The sequence below is a fragment of the Sesamum indicum genome, linkage group LG4 (genome assembly GCF_026168435.1).
Source record: "Sesamum indicum cultivar Baizhima isolate 11 linkage group LG4, ASM2616843v1, whole genome shotgun sequence".
NCBI lineage: Eukaryota > Viridiplantae > Streptophyta > Magnoliopsida > Lamiales > Pedaliaceae > Sesamum > Sesamum indicum.
Genome location: NC_142660.1, coordinates 2871195 through 2886775, shown reverse-complemented (window position 1 = coordinate 2886775; position 15581 = coordinate 2871195). Strand labels below are relative to the sequence as shown.

The 15581-nt window shown below is 37.3% G+C and overlaps 1 protein-coding gene across 1 annotated transcript; it reads right to left on the bottom strand.

The window, feature by feature from the left end:
• Positions 1-4293: 4293 nt before the first annotated feature.
• LOC105159994 (serine/threonine-protein kinase VIK) lies at positions 4294-10254 on the bottom strand. Its single transcript, XM_011077232.3, has 11 exons — positions 9668-10254; positions 8785-8859; positions 8013-8129; positions 7249-7343; positions 6753-6873; positions 6584-6663; positions 6153-6212; positions 5830-5954; positions 5652-5737; positions 5459-5574; positions 4294-4863 (listed from the first exon to the last, which is right to left on the bottom strand). Exons 1-11 carry the CDS (start codon positions 9953-9955, stop codon positions 4737-4739), a joined length of 1290 nt encoding a protein of 429 aa, XP_011075534.1. The 5' UTR covers positions 9956-10254; the 3' UTR covers positions 4294-4736.
• Positions 10255-15581: the final 5327 nt, after the last annotated feature.

The window sequence follows — 15581 nt, the reverse complement described above, 5'->3', positions numbered from 1 at the left end:
TGAGATCGAACACCAGGTCGTACATGTTGAGGTTGTAGTTCAGACCAATCATCATGAGGTCGCACTCGATCTCATGCATCTTGAGAACATAGTCCCAGCTGTACATCACGAGGTCACCCATACTGAGGTCGTGTCTCAGGTCACAGATACCACGGTTACGGTTTTCTTAAATACTGGATAGATATTCTCTAATTACCTTTTTTGTCTTTTTATGTAATAAGTTTGTTAGTTAGTTGGGGGCGGTTACGCCCATTGTATATTTAACCCCCTTGTGTATCTTCCACACATAAATGAACATTACGAAAAATAGAAAAGAGTTTCCCCTACAATGGCTTCCGCTTTACATTTTTGCTTCTTTAATTACATACAATTCAACATGGTATTAAAGCTTTCTCTATGAAGGAATCTGAATACGCCACCTGAATACACAATTGGTACAATGCTCGCCGTTACCACACCCTGGTCGATTAAATAGTAGGGCTGAAGCAAATCAACTTGAGAAGGAAGCTCAGTATCTACATCCTTTAAAACACTCCGGTATGGTCTTATCCTCTTCGCCTCTGGATGGAACCAATTTCCCGTTGTGGAGTCGCGCAATGTATGTCGCACTTGGAACTAAGATGAAACTCGATTTCATTGATGGGACCTTTCCCAGGCCAATGATGGGCTTTGCCAATTTTGAGCAATGGAGGTGTGTGGATCTAATGGTCACCTCATGGATTTGGAACTTTATCTCCAAAGAGATTGTGGAGGGTTTCATGTATGTCTCCTCCTCATGAGAACTATGGCTTGAGATCTAAGGAAGGTATGGGCGCAGCAATAGCCCCATAGTTTACCAGATTCAACGGGAAATATCTTCTATTGCCTAGCGCAATATGTCGATGACAGCATATATGATGAAGATCAAGAAGCTCTGGAACGAGCTTCAGTGTCTATCTCTTACACCGAGCTGTAGCTGCAGGGGGTGCATCTGCGATGTTAACAAAGCAATTGTGGTGAAAGATGAAGCTACACAATTATTACAATTCCTCATGGGGCTTCATGAGAGTTATGATGCTGAAAAAAGTCAACTTTTGATGCAAGATCCCTTACCAAACATTGAACGAGCCTTCTCAATACTCTTCACCGTAGAAAAATAGCAAATTATTCACAGCAACATAGGTGACTCCTCCAGCCATTTGGCTTATCACCTCACATTCAAAGACAGTAGATGGGACAGTGGAAACAGGTCTCAAAATCGAAAGAGGCCTCCTCTGGATAAGCGCACCATGTGCTCACATTGCCCCAAATCTGGACACGCTCAAGAGATGTGCTTTTAGTTTCATGGCACACCAGATTGGTACAAGGCTCTAGGTGACAACAAAAGGGGCAAGGGATCGGGTTTCAAGGGCTTTGCTGCCACAACAACAGATGTCAAAGAGGTCGTTAGGAGTTCAACTTCCACCAAGCAGATCGCTGAGTTGATGACCGACCTCATCAAACTCATGCAGAAGATGAACATACCAGCAGATCCACTCACTAACTGTGCCAATTTTGCGTGCCACACCGACAACGACTTCACTGGTAATGTATCTGAAATCTTTGCTATTGACTTGGGTTGTTTGATAATTGACACCGGGGCCACAAACCACATATATGCTAATCTCGCTCTTTTCCTATCCTACTCAAAACCCTTACAAAAACATTCCATAATCTTACTCGGCGGCACCAAGAAAATTGTACCATACATTGATGAGATGCACTTAAACAATGAAGTTACACTCACGCATGTCCTTTACATTCCTTCCTTTTCAGTTAATTTGCTTTCTGTCGCTCAGCTATGTCGCAATGATTCTTCTTCCAGTTCACTAAAACGAGTTTTGTCTCGCAGGACCGGGTAACTAAAAGAAACCAAATTGTGGGATTCCCATTCAAGAGTCTTTTATGTTGTTAGGTAATATGGTGCTGACTCTGTTTTTCAGCCTGCGACCTACTGTCATACTGCTGGCTTTTCTCACTCTACTAATTGTAATGCCTTTCTTGGGACCATAGATTAGGGCACGCACCATTACAAGTGTTAAAGCAAATTTCATTATGAATTTGAACAATGAATCATTAAACCTATCTTGTGAGACATGTCGTAAGGCAAAACAAACGCATTACAACTATATCTTAACTATTTTGGCTGATCATGGTCGCAATCTATGGACTTACCTCCTTCATCATGAATAGAGGGTTGAGCAGTCCCTCGTGAAACCAAAGCATTTTGGGATTTAAGGTAAGTATAGCTAATTGGATTTATATATATAGCTATATGGGTAGTATTGTATATATTACATATATTGGTTTCTTAGATGTGATCGTGAACTTGGCTTTATATTTACATACATAGATTTCGTACATTGATTGTTTATATAATTAGTTGTGGATTATTTGTTAGATTACCTTAATATCGGTGGAAATCCTACTATGTGTCATATTGTTTGTAATGGATGGATGTGAGAGTGGTATGATTACATGATCGTATAATTGATTGTTACATAAAATCGAATTGAGAAATTATTACTAAGTAACTAATTATTATGGAGAGTATAATGATGAAGTAGTGATATTGCCGTTGTAACTTGAAATAAAAGATGATGCTTACTTAGTTGGGAACACAGTCAATGGTTTATGATAATGTGATTGATGATGTGATACGAAAAATATATGAATTAAGCTAGGTACCATGGCGCGTAGAGTATCAGGGTATTTCGGGCAGCGAGGAATATCCTGTGCTGTTAGCTACATACTTGGGTGGTGTGGGGATACCATGTTGGTTGTGATATACTGTGCTGATATTGCTACACACTTGAGTAGAGATTGTGGGGATATCAAATACAATGGACATCTTGTGCTGTATATGATATGATGATGAGATGATGATGACCGACGAAATCATTGACTGTGGATTAAATATTATATCGTGGATTGATGTACAATCATGGGCATGCATTATTCTTTATATCTGTTGTTGTTGTAAGACGAATATTTGTTAATTGATGTGATTGCATTGTACGTGGCTTGCAGTCTATGTGTATATATATAGACTGGTTAGCTATACTTATTAAGTAGGCAGCTCATTCCTTGTCACATATTTTTCAAGAGATAGGTCACATTAACTAGCCAAATCGGACTTCGAGCCGTGTCATGGTCTTTATTAGATGGGTCAGTCGTGACATCTAAAGCCGAAATTTTTGGCTACTTGTTTGTTAAATATTCTAGTCTTTTATCAAGTTGTGGTTAAAATTGTGGTACTACTTACCTTGAGGTTACGTAAATGAGGACATCTTGTGAGGGTAAATATAAATTTTTGGTGGTATCTATTATCTTTTGTCATATATATTATATTGATAAATTAGAATTTATTTTATGGGTTGAAAGGGAATCACCTTATAGAATGAGTTCTAATTAAAGAAAGAATGAAATAGTGATAATTAGATGTAGCGAGTAGGGATTGCTACATCTTGCCCAGACTCCAGGCGCTCGCGTATTGGATTTTGTATATTCCTTAGACCTGCATTAGTATCCTGGAAGACTAAGGAACAAGTTACTATCTCTAGGTCAACTGCCGAGACATAATATCATAGTCTCGCTGCCACTGTTTGCGAACTGCATTAGCTCACGTACATCTTTGCTCATCTTGATGTTACCGCCCCTTTGCCCATCGATTTTTTCTGTGATAACAAGGCGGTTCTACATATTTTGGCCAATCCTGTATTTCATGAGCGAACTAAGCACATTGAACTAGATTGCCATTTTGTTCGCGATGCCTATAAAGAGGGCTTCATTTCACCTTCATTTGTGCGTCGTTCGTTGCAGCTCGCTAATTTGTTTACTAAGATCCTGCCTTTTTCTAGCTTCACCACCATGCTTTCCAAGTTGGGCCTATTTTCGTTCGAGCCACGTCCAACTTGTTGGGGGGGGGGGGGCTGTTGAGAGTTCAACCTTCCAGCCTCATCTTCTTGAGATCGAACACCAGGTCGCACATGTCGAGGCCGTAGTCCAGACCAGTCATCGTGAGGTCGCACTCAAGCTCACGCATCTTGAGAACATAGTCCCAGTTGTACATCACGAGGTTGCTCGTACTGAGGTCGCAAATACCACGGCTGCGGTTTTCTTAGATACAGGAAACTACCTTTTTTGTCTTTTATGCAACAAAATTTGTTAGGTAGTTGGGGGCGATTACGCCCATTGTATATTTAACCCTCTTATGTATCTTCCACACATAAATGAACATTACAGAAAATAGAAAGGAGTTTCCCCTATAATGGCTTCCGCTTTAGATCTTCGCTTCTTTGATTACATACAATTCAACAATTCATTTGCCAAGATATAGGATGCTTGGGCTGCCCTAAACAGCATACAATATCCTACACAGATATTGAATCAAATGAGAGGTATTTAGATACAGTTTACAAATCTGAATTTGATATCAGTTGTTTCTTACTTCCAGCTACAAACAGATTACAACCATTGTCAAAAAAATTAAATAAGAGACAAAGCCGGGGAATATAGACAACTTGGAAATGTTAAGACTTTGGCAATTACTAAAACTGTAGTAATGGAGGAACCTAAATCTAAGAGCACGCATTCTTGCCAACCTCCACTGATGGAGTCTATTGACAGTTCATCTCAGCACCAGTACTTACAGCAGCGACGAAGTCAAGACTTTAGATGTGACATAAAGATCATGATTTTTGACAACTTGTCCTGGATTACGATGCAAATATGTGCCAGTGATGATCAGATGGTAGCGTTTCCTTGATTTTCTCAAGTCTCTTCAGAATCTCCAAGAAAGGAGGTCTGTTGTTCATGTCAGGCGACCAGCACTGATCGGTTAACCTAAAGAAGAATTTGACGAGCAATTACCAGGATATTAGGAAGAAACAATAAGGTGCTAGTTCTTCTACTGTAACTTCAACGAGCATAGACACAAAAAAAGATTTGAAATTTGTGCAGATACTGGAAAGAAAATATGTCTCAGAGCAAATGGAACGCCCAAAACCTTTAGTACAGGTAGGTTAAAGACACCAAGCTCATAAGTTATATCCTATAAATTCATGGAAAGCATTGTAGGTTAATATATGCAGATCAACGACAGGTAAATGTGTTCAGAACAAGGAAGGAAAGCATCATGTTCCGAGGTCCAACTTTTTACAGTCAAAATTTGCTTGGTTATTAAAGTATGGAGATAAAAATGCAACTACTGATGTTGGTCATTTTCAATTTTGGGATTCTCAAATACATACTTTCTATTAAATAAAATTGCATAAATTAAGGAACCATGAAGCCTTCAAGAAAATAACTTTCAGTTTAGCCATTTATGAGTTGTTTTCTGAGCCCTTGACATAGTGTCTCTTTGTTCGTTGAAATGCTGCATTAATTCAACATGGTATATTGCCATCTCAATTAATATAATATATCAATAGCTACTTACTCTCTCAATTCCGGAGTGTACCCTTTTGCCCTAAACATTGGTCTATGTCCTTCAGCCACATATTTTGCAGCTTCATATGGTTCGCAGTTTGACATTGGTGGTTCACCTTCAAGCATCTGCAACAGTTCAGTCACTTTACATCATACTTTGATCAAGTTCAATTTGTTGTATGTCATTGCCAGATCCAAATTACCTCGTATAATATCATTGCAAAAGAGAAAACATCAACCTTCTTGTCGTATTTCCGGTGCTTGAAGACTTCAGGTGCCATATAACGGTCTTTTGAAATCACAAAAATGAAAGGGGTAGTATTACGCATCAATAAGAGCTCCCAGCTGTGCATAAGACTATTTCTTTAGTTAGTTACTTACAGCTTCCAGTCTCGCCAGTCAGTTTGTACACATCATGAGAATGTTGTTGTGCCCTAATGAGCTTGCTTAATCCAAAATCTCCTACTTTTAAATGGTCTGCACTTGTGTTGACAAGGAGAACATTCCTGGAAATATATCATATATGTCACATCTTGAAGCTAAAGGGAAAAGGATGATATCCTACCAGAAGTCATCATACAGAGTTACAGTGAAAGATCCGCATGTATTCTCAACATCATATTTTGAGAATGACAGGAAGCAGAACTGTAATCATTATTGGGAAACTGATTCGCATGGCCTTTATAATCACAAGAGCAACTAACCTTGGTTTGAGATCTCTGTGTATTACGACATTTGGCTCACTGTGGAGATAAGCCATGCCTCTGTTGAAACAAGACACAGATCAAAATGTTACAGAGCAATCCAAATTTTTATATGCATGGTTATCAGGAAATGAAATTATGATACAGCACAAGTTATGACTAGTATGATGTAATAACCTCATGATATTTGAGAATCCCAAACAAAATATATAAAAGAAGAGGGAAAGTTGTTTTGAATTCAGTGCCATAGGAGCATAAGTATTTGGATGGTTGGACCAAATATTCTTCTTCAGGCAACACGATTTGAAGGATGAGCATCTGACACAAGTCTGTTACTGTTACAATCTTACAAGGGCTATCGAAATGGATGTTATGCAGGCGAGTTGATCACTGAACAGCAACAAAGAAATATAAATTAACTCCAATTTTACCTGGCAATATCTAGAGCAAAACTGATTGCAGTTGATGGACTCAGTGCACCTTTTTCCTTGAGATGCTGATGTAGATCACCCTTAAAAGAGAATAAAATGGGAAATCAAGGGTGTATCCTTTTACAAATTCAGAGAGCTATACTTCTAGAAGGATAACGCATTCACTCACCCCTCTCAAGTACTCTGTAATTAACATTAAGGGCTTCTTTTCAGTGACAGCTCCTAGAAATTGTACAATATTTGGATGACGAAGCTTCACAAGCAAATTGACCTCATGCCTGAAGTCCTGACTGAATTCCAAGCAAGATATAAGGTAGTTTTCCTTAAGTCAGGAGCCAAAATGCATAAATAAATAGTTACTAGATGCTAGTGGTATTAATAAGGAAGCTTTAATTCGTAAAATCTGAAATCTCAAACTAAGAGAATTTGAAGATGTTATAAAATAGGATTTGTCAGATGAAATAAGACTTGTCAAAGCTCATTGTTGTATGATACAAGCTTCATTTTTCTCTTCTTTAATTGAGTTTTGGCACAAGCCCCATCCAAGAATCACCAGATGGTAGTAATCAATTGATAGCAACTAATATTCCATAACTAAGAGGAAGAAATGGGATATTGGGCCCATCAAGAATGTCATCATAGTTCAACAAATTTGAGAAACATACACCACCAATTTATCGTCTGAAAGGTTTGGGAGGATTCGTTTGATAGCAACAGGTGTTCCCCGCCAGCAAGCTCTTAGTATCTCACCAAATGACCCCTACCAATAGCAGCTGTCATCAGCAATGATGAACTTTGCAAGTAAAACTTCACATGTTGCACGTAAATGAAGTGATAGAGCAACAATAACAACCTTTAATGCACGGCGAGAAGTAAAAACGTTGCAGAAAATGGAAATAATTACATGAAAGAGGTCGACAGAAGCTCGGATCATATTACACCCTATGTTTCTACGTCATGCCTCCTGCCCTTATACTGTGCGTCCAGAGGATAAACGAGAAATGCATAGCAATGGAGGAACTGGGTAGGGGGTGGTGGACAGGTGGTAGGTGGGTGTTATAGTAGAATTAGCAAGCAAAATTGCAGAAAATTTAAAAGCCCAGAGTGCCATAGCTGATGCACATGCCATAAGAAAATCAGTAACTATATCCTCAAATTCAAATTGGATTTATGTGCTTTAAACAGTAAAAATGAAGCCTATACTAATAATTATCTGCTCCGTGAAAATTGAAAGAAGACAACAACCATCTAGATCATAATTGGAGAAAAAGTTGCCAACTTTTTACTGAAACAGATTAAACATTAAAACTCTTGGAAGTAGGAATGTATCAGATTATCTTCTAACGTATTTCTGGAAACTAAGAGGTGACTAAACTATAAGTTTGACATTTAAGTGGGAAATAGTGAGTACGATCAGATGAATCCAGACCTTCCCTATCAGAGTTGAGCCTGAGAAGTCGAGTTCATTAGGGTCAATCTCCCAGTCACACTTATTTGGAAGAGGGGGTGGAAGAGGCCGCTGTTCAAAATGACTTCCATTCTGGCCCTGCAATATTCCCAAATAAAAAGCAACCTGTTAGTTATAAATTGGATTCAAAAACATAAGATGAGAGATAGTTATAAGTTTTATCATTTGACTAACTCAATTATCTCATGGATCTCATTACCATCTTCCAAGGATTACAAAAACTTATCCTTTTACTATAAATTCTATAGAATTCTTTACGAAAGAAAATATATATTGTTCGTAGCTGCACCAAGGGACAGTTGTTTCTGGTCAACCCATTGCAAGAAGGATAATGGACAAATGCTCAGGCACAGTAATTGCTACCTCTCATGATTTCAATAGTTCAGTCCCTTAAACTTTGTGGCAAACGCAAAACAAGCTTTGCACAAAGGGTTCAAGATCAACATAAAAGGTAAAGGGAAAAGAAGGAAACAGTAACACTTGATGCTTAGATGAAACAATGCCAAGTAGAACATTGTGCTTTCAGAAACAAGTCATGCAGAACTAGTAGCCATTTCAAACTCTTCAAGAATGAAGGATAAAACTTATAGTTACCACTAATAAACCTGGGTTCGGAGTGTGGGTGAAAGGAGAGGGAGAAGTAGAGATAAAACAACTAATATGGTCAAATGTGCTGAAGTCTAAGATAGTGTTTAGTGCACATAAGAAAGAACACAAAAAAAGTAAGACTTACATAAGACAGCCCACCATGTGACTTCAATAATTCAATCATGGGAGATCTTCTTGCTCCTTCAGCATCAGCTAAAGGCTGTTATCACAAATTAAAACGCAGCTAAATAGAAGTCTATATATACAACTAGATCGAGTCTACATCACATATTAACCTTCATGCCATAAAAAGAAATCAAGAAAAGAAAAAAGAGAGAGCGATGGTGCATGAGCATTTAGGCTTTGGAAACAATAGACTGAGAACTCGAATCTATGTATGCAAATTTCTCTTAATGGATGTATAGGAAGAGAAATCCAAAATATAGAACAACAGTATGAATACATACGGCTTTTCAGGATAAACTTTTGACAAATAAAAGTGAAAACAAATCTATTGTTGAAGCTTTTTTGATCACTCAGACAAACAACACGGACATAATAAGCTGAACTTATTGTTAATGATCGTTAACAAAGGTCAAATTTTTGTCAAATTCCAACAAATTTGAGTTTTCTGAGACTTGCAATCACACAATTCTTGCTGTTTCTTGAAGCCGGTTGCACCTGACAAGCAGCAATGAGTAGTAACCCTTCTTATCACACAAACTTAATTTTGGTCAATTAAAACTAGAACTTGTATTAAAATATTAAAAAAAGAAAAGATAATATGTCCAACGAGTGTATTGAAAATACTTTCGGTTTGACAAAATCATGTATAGAGAACATGCGCAGTATTGCACCAAATAAAAACCAAATTTCACAAACTTTTTCTCGATAAAAGCGGCTAAAAATTAGCTCAGAATTAATCGTCATCCAGACTTACAAATAAACAAACAGATGAACTCAACGATTGTTTACACACATAGAACTCTCAAAATGCAAGATACAAATAAATCGCGATATAAGCTTACGGTGTTTTTCCATCGATCTTGAGCGTTAACGTCCGCATCGTACTCCAGAAGACATTTAGCGACGTCGATCCAGCCGTGCAGCGCCGCCACGTGGAGCGGAGTCCGATTATCATAGTCTCTCGCTTTCACCAGCGAACGATCCTCCTCCAGTAGCTTCCTCACCGCCGCCACGTCGTTCTGGTGCGCGTGCCACAGAATTTGAGACGTCCTGCTCACCCGCGCCTTCTCCTTCTTCTTCTCCCTCTCTCCGCCGGCCGACCGCCCTGAGCTTCCCGCGCTGCCGCTCATTTGTCCAATTCTCTTCTACGTCGGATCCGAATTACGAAATGTACTGCTGTATTGGATTTGGTAGTTTATTTCCTTAGTCTCGCCCGCGTGAGTTTAATCCGCAAACTGAAAAACTATTTTTGCTTCGCTCAACCAAAAATATCTAAATATAGCCAAAGAAAAAACAAAAAACACAAAGAAAGGAAATAGAAAAGACAAGAAAATCAGAGAAACGATTTATGAGTTCAGTTTCCGACCAGAGCTTAAATTCATAAACAGAATTCATGCACATTCACCTCACACACAAACGACCATGCATTACATATATATTATATAATTTTTCTATATGAAATTAATAATAATTTGTCAAGATCACGTATAAAAGTTAAGAATCTTGACATTTTCAAATCTTTATAGTCTTGAATTTGATTTCATGACAATTGGGACGGTTGACATTTTTTTTAAGTCAAACCAAATATATTTCTAACATAAGGTATTCGTTAAGGATAAACGTATCAAGAAAGTGGGAATAATGGAAGTAACCTCCCGTAAGATTATAAATGAGCAAATTACTTCCTATGAAGTATAAAAGAATAAATTGCTATTTTTTTTTACATAAAAGAGTAATTTGCTCATTTATAATATCATATAAGATAAATTACATTAAACTCGGAAATAATGTGGTACATTGATAATATCTGTAATTTTATCGACTCAAAGATTAATTAACATAAAACCTCCATAATTAAGGTCTCGTTTGGTTGGGTTGATCGAAATTATTTAGATAGGATTACTTGGGAATTATGCATAATAAGTAATTTTATATTACCTTATCCTATATTTGACTGGACGTATTGACCAGTGTAATATATCATTTATCAAATAATAATTTTTATGGCCCACTTGTTTAATATATGGAGAAAATACAAGCAACTTATAAGATATTGCAAATGAGCAAATTATTCCTTATAAAAAAAGAATACCAATTTATCCTCCTGTATTTTTTCAATATAGCAATTTATCTCTCTATGTCTTTTAAAATGAAGCAATTTACTTCCTCATGTTGCTATTTTTTTTATAAGAGGGTAATTTGCTCATTTACAATATTAAAGGAGGTTAAATTGCATTAAACCTTTTGATACATAACTTTTGTTTCGCAGTAAAAAGTAGATGTTTTATGGTCAAATATATTTCGATCTTATGTATGCAAGTGGAATTGTATATCCCATCGGAACACGTAACCACTCGTACCATATCTGTAAGATAGGGGCTTCAGTTTTATCATGAGACCAATATATGAAAAATTCTTATTCAAATCAGGTTCAATCGAGTCAAATTAACAAAGAGTATACATGTCATGTGATTTATGACTTTTTTTTGAATTATACACCAATCATACAATAATACTGTATTTATTATATAATTAATTCAGAAACAATTAAATGCAATCGGAATTAAAATTTGTTACGTAACATACAAAATTTCTCTTTTATTAAGTACACAGACCAAAAGTGCGTTTGAGTATGATTTTTTGCGAGTCAACTCACAACAATTCGTCATGTGTTTTGCAATGTATTTGGTCAGATCTAGAGATAAAATTGAATAGCAATTACAAGGGAGTGAGCAATTACAAGTACGATCAATAGTGGCGGCTGCACCTTTGCTCATTTCACATGTCAAGCCTTTCATTTAAAAGCCACAAGGCACAAACAGAGCAGATTTGTTCAGAATTTGCAGGCAAAAATTCAATATTTTAAGTGGTCCAAGTCCACTTAATGGACATATTCCAAAAGATCAAGGAGTATTGTCTCTCCAACTCAATGTCAACTATGCAGATTGCTTGACATTCTGTATATGGAATAAAGGTATTTTTCTCTGATAATTTAAATTATTTAGTATTGTTCTTTTTTAACTTTTTAGGCTAGTATATTAGTTTTGTATTTTTTTTTTAATTTATGTGATTTTAGTCATTATTTTTTGTTAGAATTCACCTTCATCAATGGAAGAATAACTAAAATTATGAAAATTAGAAAGATGCAGGACCAAAATGCTATCCTAATAAGTCAAAAAGACAAAAAATGGGTCAAAATGAACATTAGCCAATTTTAAAATGTCACTTGAGATTCACATACACTTTTTGGAAAAAATGGTGAACTCCAGAGAAAAAAGTAACTGAAATCGGAAAAGTGAAAAAGATGCAGGACTACAATATTATCCTAAAATGTCAAATGAGCTCATTTATGAAATAAAAAATGTATTTTTAATCCTTCTAAATAACTAATGTATACTAGATTTTAGCCGCACCACAAGGGTCGAAGGATCTTCAAGAAAAATCCTAAGATCAATAGGGACTAACTTGCAAAATAAAATTTTGGCACTCTAATGTTTATGTCAGTAATGATTTGCTGAAAAAAAGATGAAAGGAAACTTAGATCATAGTGAGAATAATAGTGAAAAATAATGACAAAGTAGTATATATGTATGTGGAGTGGCAAACATGAGTTTAGACTAGCCTGAATATGGAGAAAGTTAAGAGAATAAGTGAGAGTATGAGAATTAGGAATGATGTTACTAAATGACTACACAAAACTTCTATGTATATGTGTACAGAGCAAAATGCGAGAGTTTGTTGTAGAGAGTACTCTATCATTTGAAATCTCTTTGAATCAGCTAACTAACCGCAAAAATCGTGCATGATTTGGATTTGAATTGACTGAAATACACCAAGTCGACTAAATCTTGCCAGATCTCCTTGAAAATCCAAAAAGTGGTTATTTGTAGACCAACTCGTTTGCCACCAATCTATTAGGAACTATCTGGAGATATTTTAGAATGAAGTGTCTTAACGTGTGGACAAGTTGTATGATGTGTCCGTCCAGCTATTGATGACGTGTCTGGCTGGAATCGGCTTGTTCCTTAAGCCTGCCAATTTAATGAAACAGGAAGTAAGCTTGTGGGCCTTATCTCCATGTTGTTGGATCAACCTCCCTGTTGTTGGACCAACACGGATCACCAGCTGCGCTGGTAGATAACGTCTTTTGACTTTTAGTGCATGAAAAAATGAAAGTAGTCCACAAATAAGCCTTCCCTACTCGTGTTATCATTAGAGCAGATCCTGCATAATTATCCAGACAAAACAAGCTAGATTTCTATTTATTTGAGAGGGAAAATTTTCCTTATAAATTAAAACGTATATGCAAAAACAAAAATAAAATAAGGCATAAGCAATAATGATTGTAAGAAAAGGAATATGAAGAGTTCCTGCCATCTTAAGAGTCCACGAGTACCTTAGTTGGTAGCCTGTGGCCAGTTGACCGCCGAATCCTTAACTAATAGGACTGTTTGACAATCTAGCATATATAAGGTATTTTTGTCTTCAACAGCCTCACACTTTTCTCACATCAAGGGATGTTTCCCCTTTCTTTTCTCTCTTTTACTTTTGATTGATTTAGCCACTTTGTCTAGTGAGGATGAGGAAAAGCTTGCTGCCTCTTATTCTAGCCTTCAATGGGTAAGGGCGAGGAGGAAGTAAGCAGTAGGAAGAGGGTCACTAAGGAGGAGATTGAGAGAAGAAAGGTAGAACACACGGAGGTGGCTTTCGTCACAGAACCAAAAAAGACGTCATCAACTAGCTCAGTTGGTGATCCGCTAGCTGATCCAACAACAGGGAATTAATGCCCACAGGCTTACTTTCTGTTTCTCTAAACTAGCAAATCCCAAAAAAAAACCCATTTCAGACGGACATATCATCATACAACTTGCCCACATGCTAAGACGCATCATTCGAAAGTATCTCTAGGTGGTTCGTAATAGATTGGTGGTAAACGAGCTGTAATCTACAAATAACCAATTTTTAAATTTTCTAATAGACCTGACAAGACTTAGTTAGCTTAGTGTATCTCAGTCAATTCAAGTCCAAATCATATATGAATTTTTCGGTTAGTTCATTCAAGGGTAATTTACAACCACCTCTCCTGAAGTTTGAAATAATTCAAAATACCTCCTCATTATTTGAAAAATTACAAATACTCCCTCTAATTTCAATGTCCGTCATACAACAAGCCTGTTCCGCTAGGTTTATATCAAACTTTTGTGGTAAAATAACAAAAATGCCCTTTTGAATTATAATTTATAATTTTATATATATTTTGAAATTTTCTAAAATATTTTTATGAACTAATATTCCCTTAAGATTTTCCTTAAAGATCCTTCGACCCTCGTGGTGTGACTAAAATCTGCTATGTAGCAGTGCTGCCGTTTGCAGGAACTTTGAGTTAAAAACGTGAGAAATGACCAATTCGGATAAAGGAGGTAACAATGGATCCTTTGAAGGAAACACTTCCCTACCTGTTGCAGTTGGTTCAACAATTCTACCTCCACAGCAACTTGAAGGAGGAATAAATACCTTCGATCTGGTCATCGATCCAGCAGGTACACGTGTTGCTCTCAAGCACTGCTAGTTGAGCTGCTCAGACAATTTATAATGGAGATTGTCCAAGCAACTCTCTAGAGCTCCCAAGCCAGCCGAGCAAGACAACCTTCCCAACAGGAGAAAAGCGAAACATTTGGTAAGCAACGAACTAGAGAGCAAGTTCCTGCTGATGTCCAACAGGATGGCTTTGCACCCACCAGCAATGAGAAAGTTCCCTAAGGACCTCTTGAGAGTTGACATTCTCTCATGAAGAGGATGATGGAGTTCCTCCATGGACTAAGGAAGGAATTCCCGCTCCTGGAACATGGTATTCCATTTAGTGGCAACATCATGGCAGAGGAGATCCTTGCTCATTTGAGAGTGCCCTTGCATCTACCCGCTTATAATGGCCCGCCAACCTAGCTAAACACCTCGATAAGTGTAAAAATGAAGCATTATTGCATAGGTATATCTATGGTATTAAATGTCATGTATTTCTTACTATACTAATCGATTTTGCTCAACAATGTCTCAACCAACTTTCAGCTGGATCGATTAGATCTTTTGCAAAATTTAGCATCTGTTTTCAATATTAGTTTGCTAGTAGCAAGAAGTGCCGAAAATCGACCGCCGGCCACTTTGGAGTGAAGCAGGAGGAAAATGAGACATTAAGGGCATACATCGAATGTTGCAACAAGGTTAATCTAGAGGTCCCAGCTACACATCCAGAAGCTATGATCAATGACATCACACAAAGGCTCCGCACCGGATCTCTCTTCGAATCCTTGGCCAAGAAGTCTATTTTTTCCTTCTACGACCTGTTAGCTCGGGCAGACAGGTATATATACCTAGAAGATGTCCAGATCACAAGAAAGATAATCCACACAATCGAATGAGGGACAATGAAGGGCCTTCCTTCTGTAGGACCAGGGGAGAAACCTAAGGATGATTTAATCCCTTTTATCCCAATAATGAGAACTACAACCCACTCATAACCAGCCTAGCATGGATGGTCATGGCTATAGATTGACTTCCTTGTTCTATATTAGCTTAAGGGTTCTGAAGAGGGACCCCAACTCCCTAAATTTAAATATTTTTATATGTATCACAAGGAACGGGTAGGACACCAGTCGGTGCTGCCAGCTCAGGAAAAAAATATAAAGGCTTAAATGAACCAACTAATTAAAAGATTACATGGACAGAGAAAATAAGCATGAGCAGTAGAAAAAACACTCT

What these genes read in the sequence shown, in the direction of transcription:
- LOC105159994 (XM_011077232.3), bottom strand. Translation starts at nt 9,955, where the DNA reads ATGAGCGGCAGCGCGGGAAGCTCAGGGCGGTCGGCCGGCGGAGAGAGG. An exon ending in GCTCAACTCTGATAGGGAAG is followed by an intron (nt 7,344 to 8,012) that starts GTCTGGATTCAT and finishes TGCTATTGGTAG; the next exon opens with GGGTCATTTGGTGAGATACT. An exon ending in GACTGGCGAGACTGGAAGCT is followed by an intron (nt 5,738 to 5,829) that starts GTAAGTAACTAA and finishes TGATTTCAAAAG; the next exon opens with ACCGTTATATGGCACCTGAA.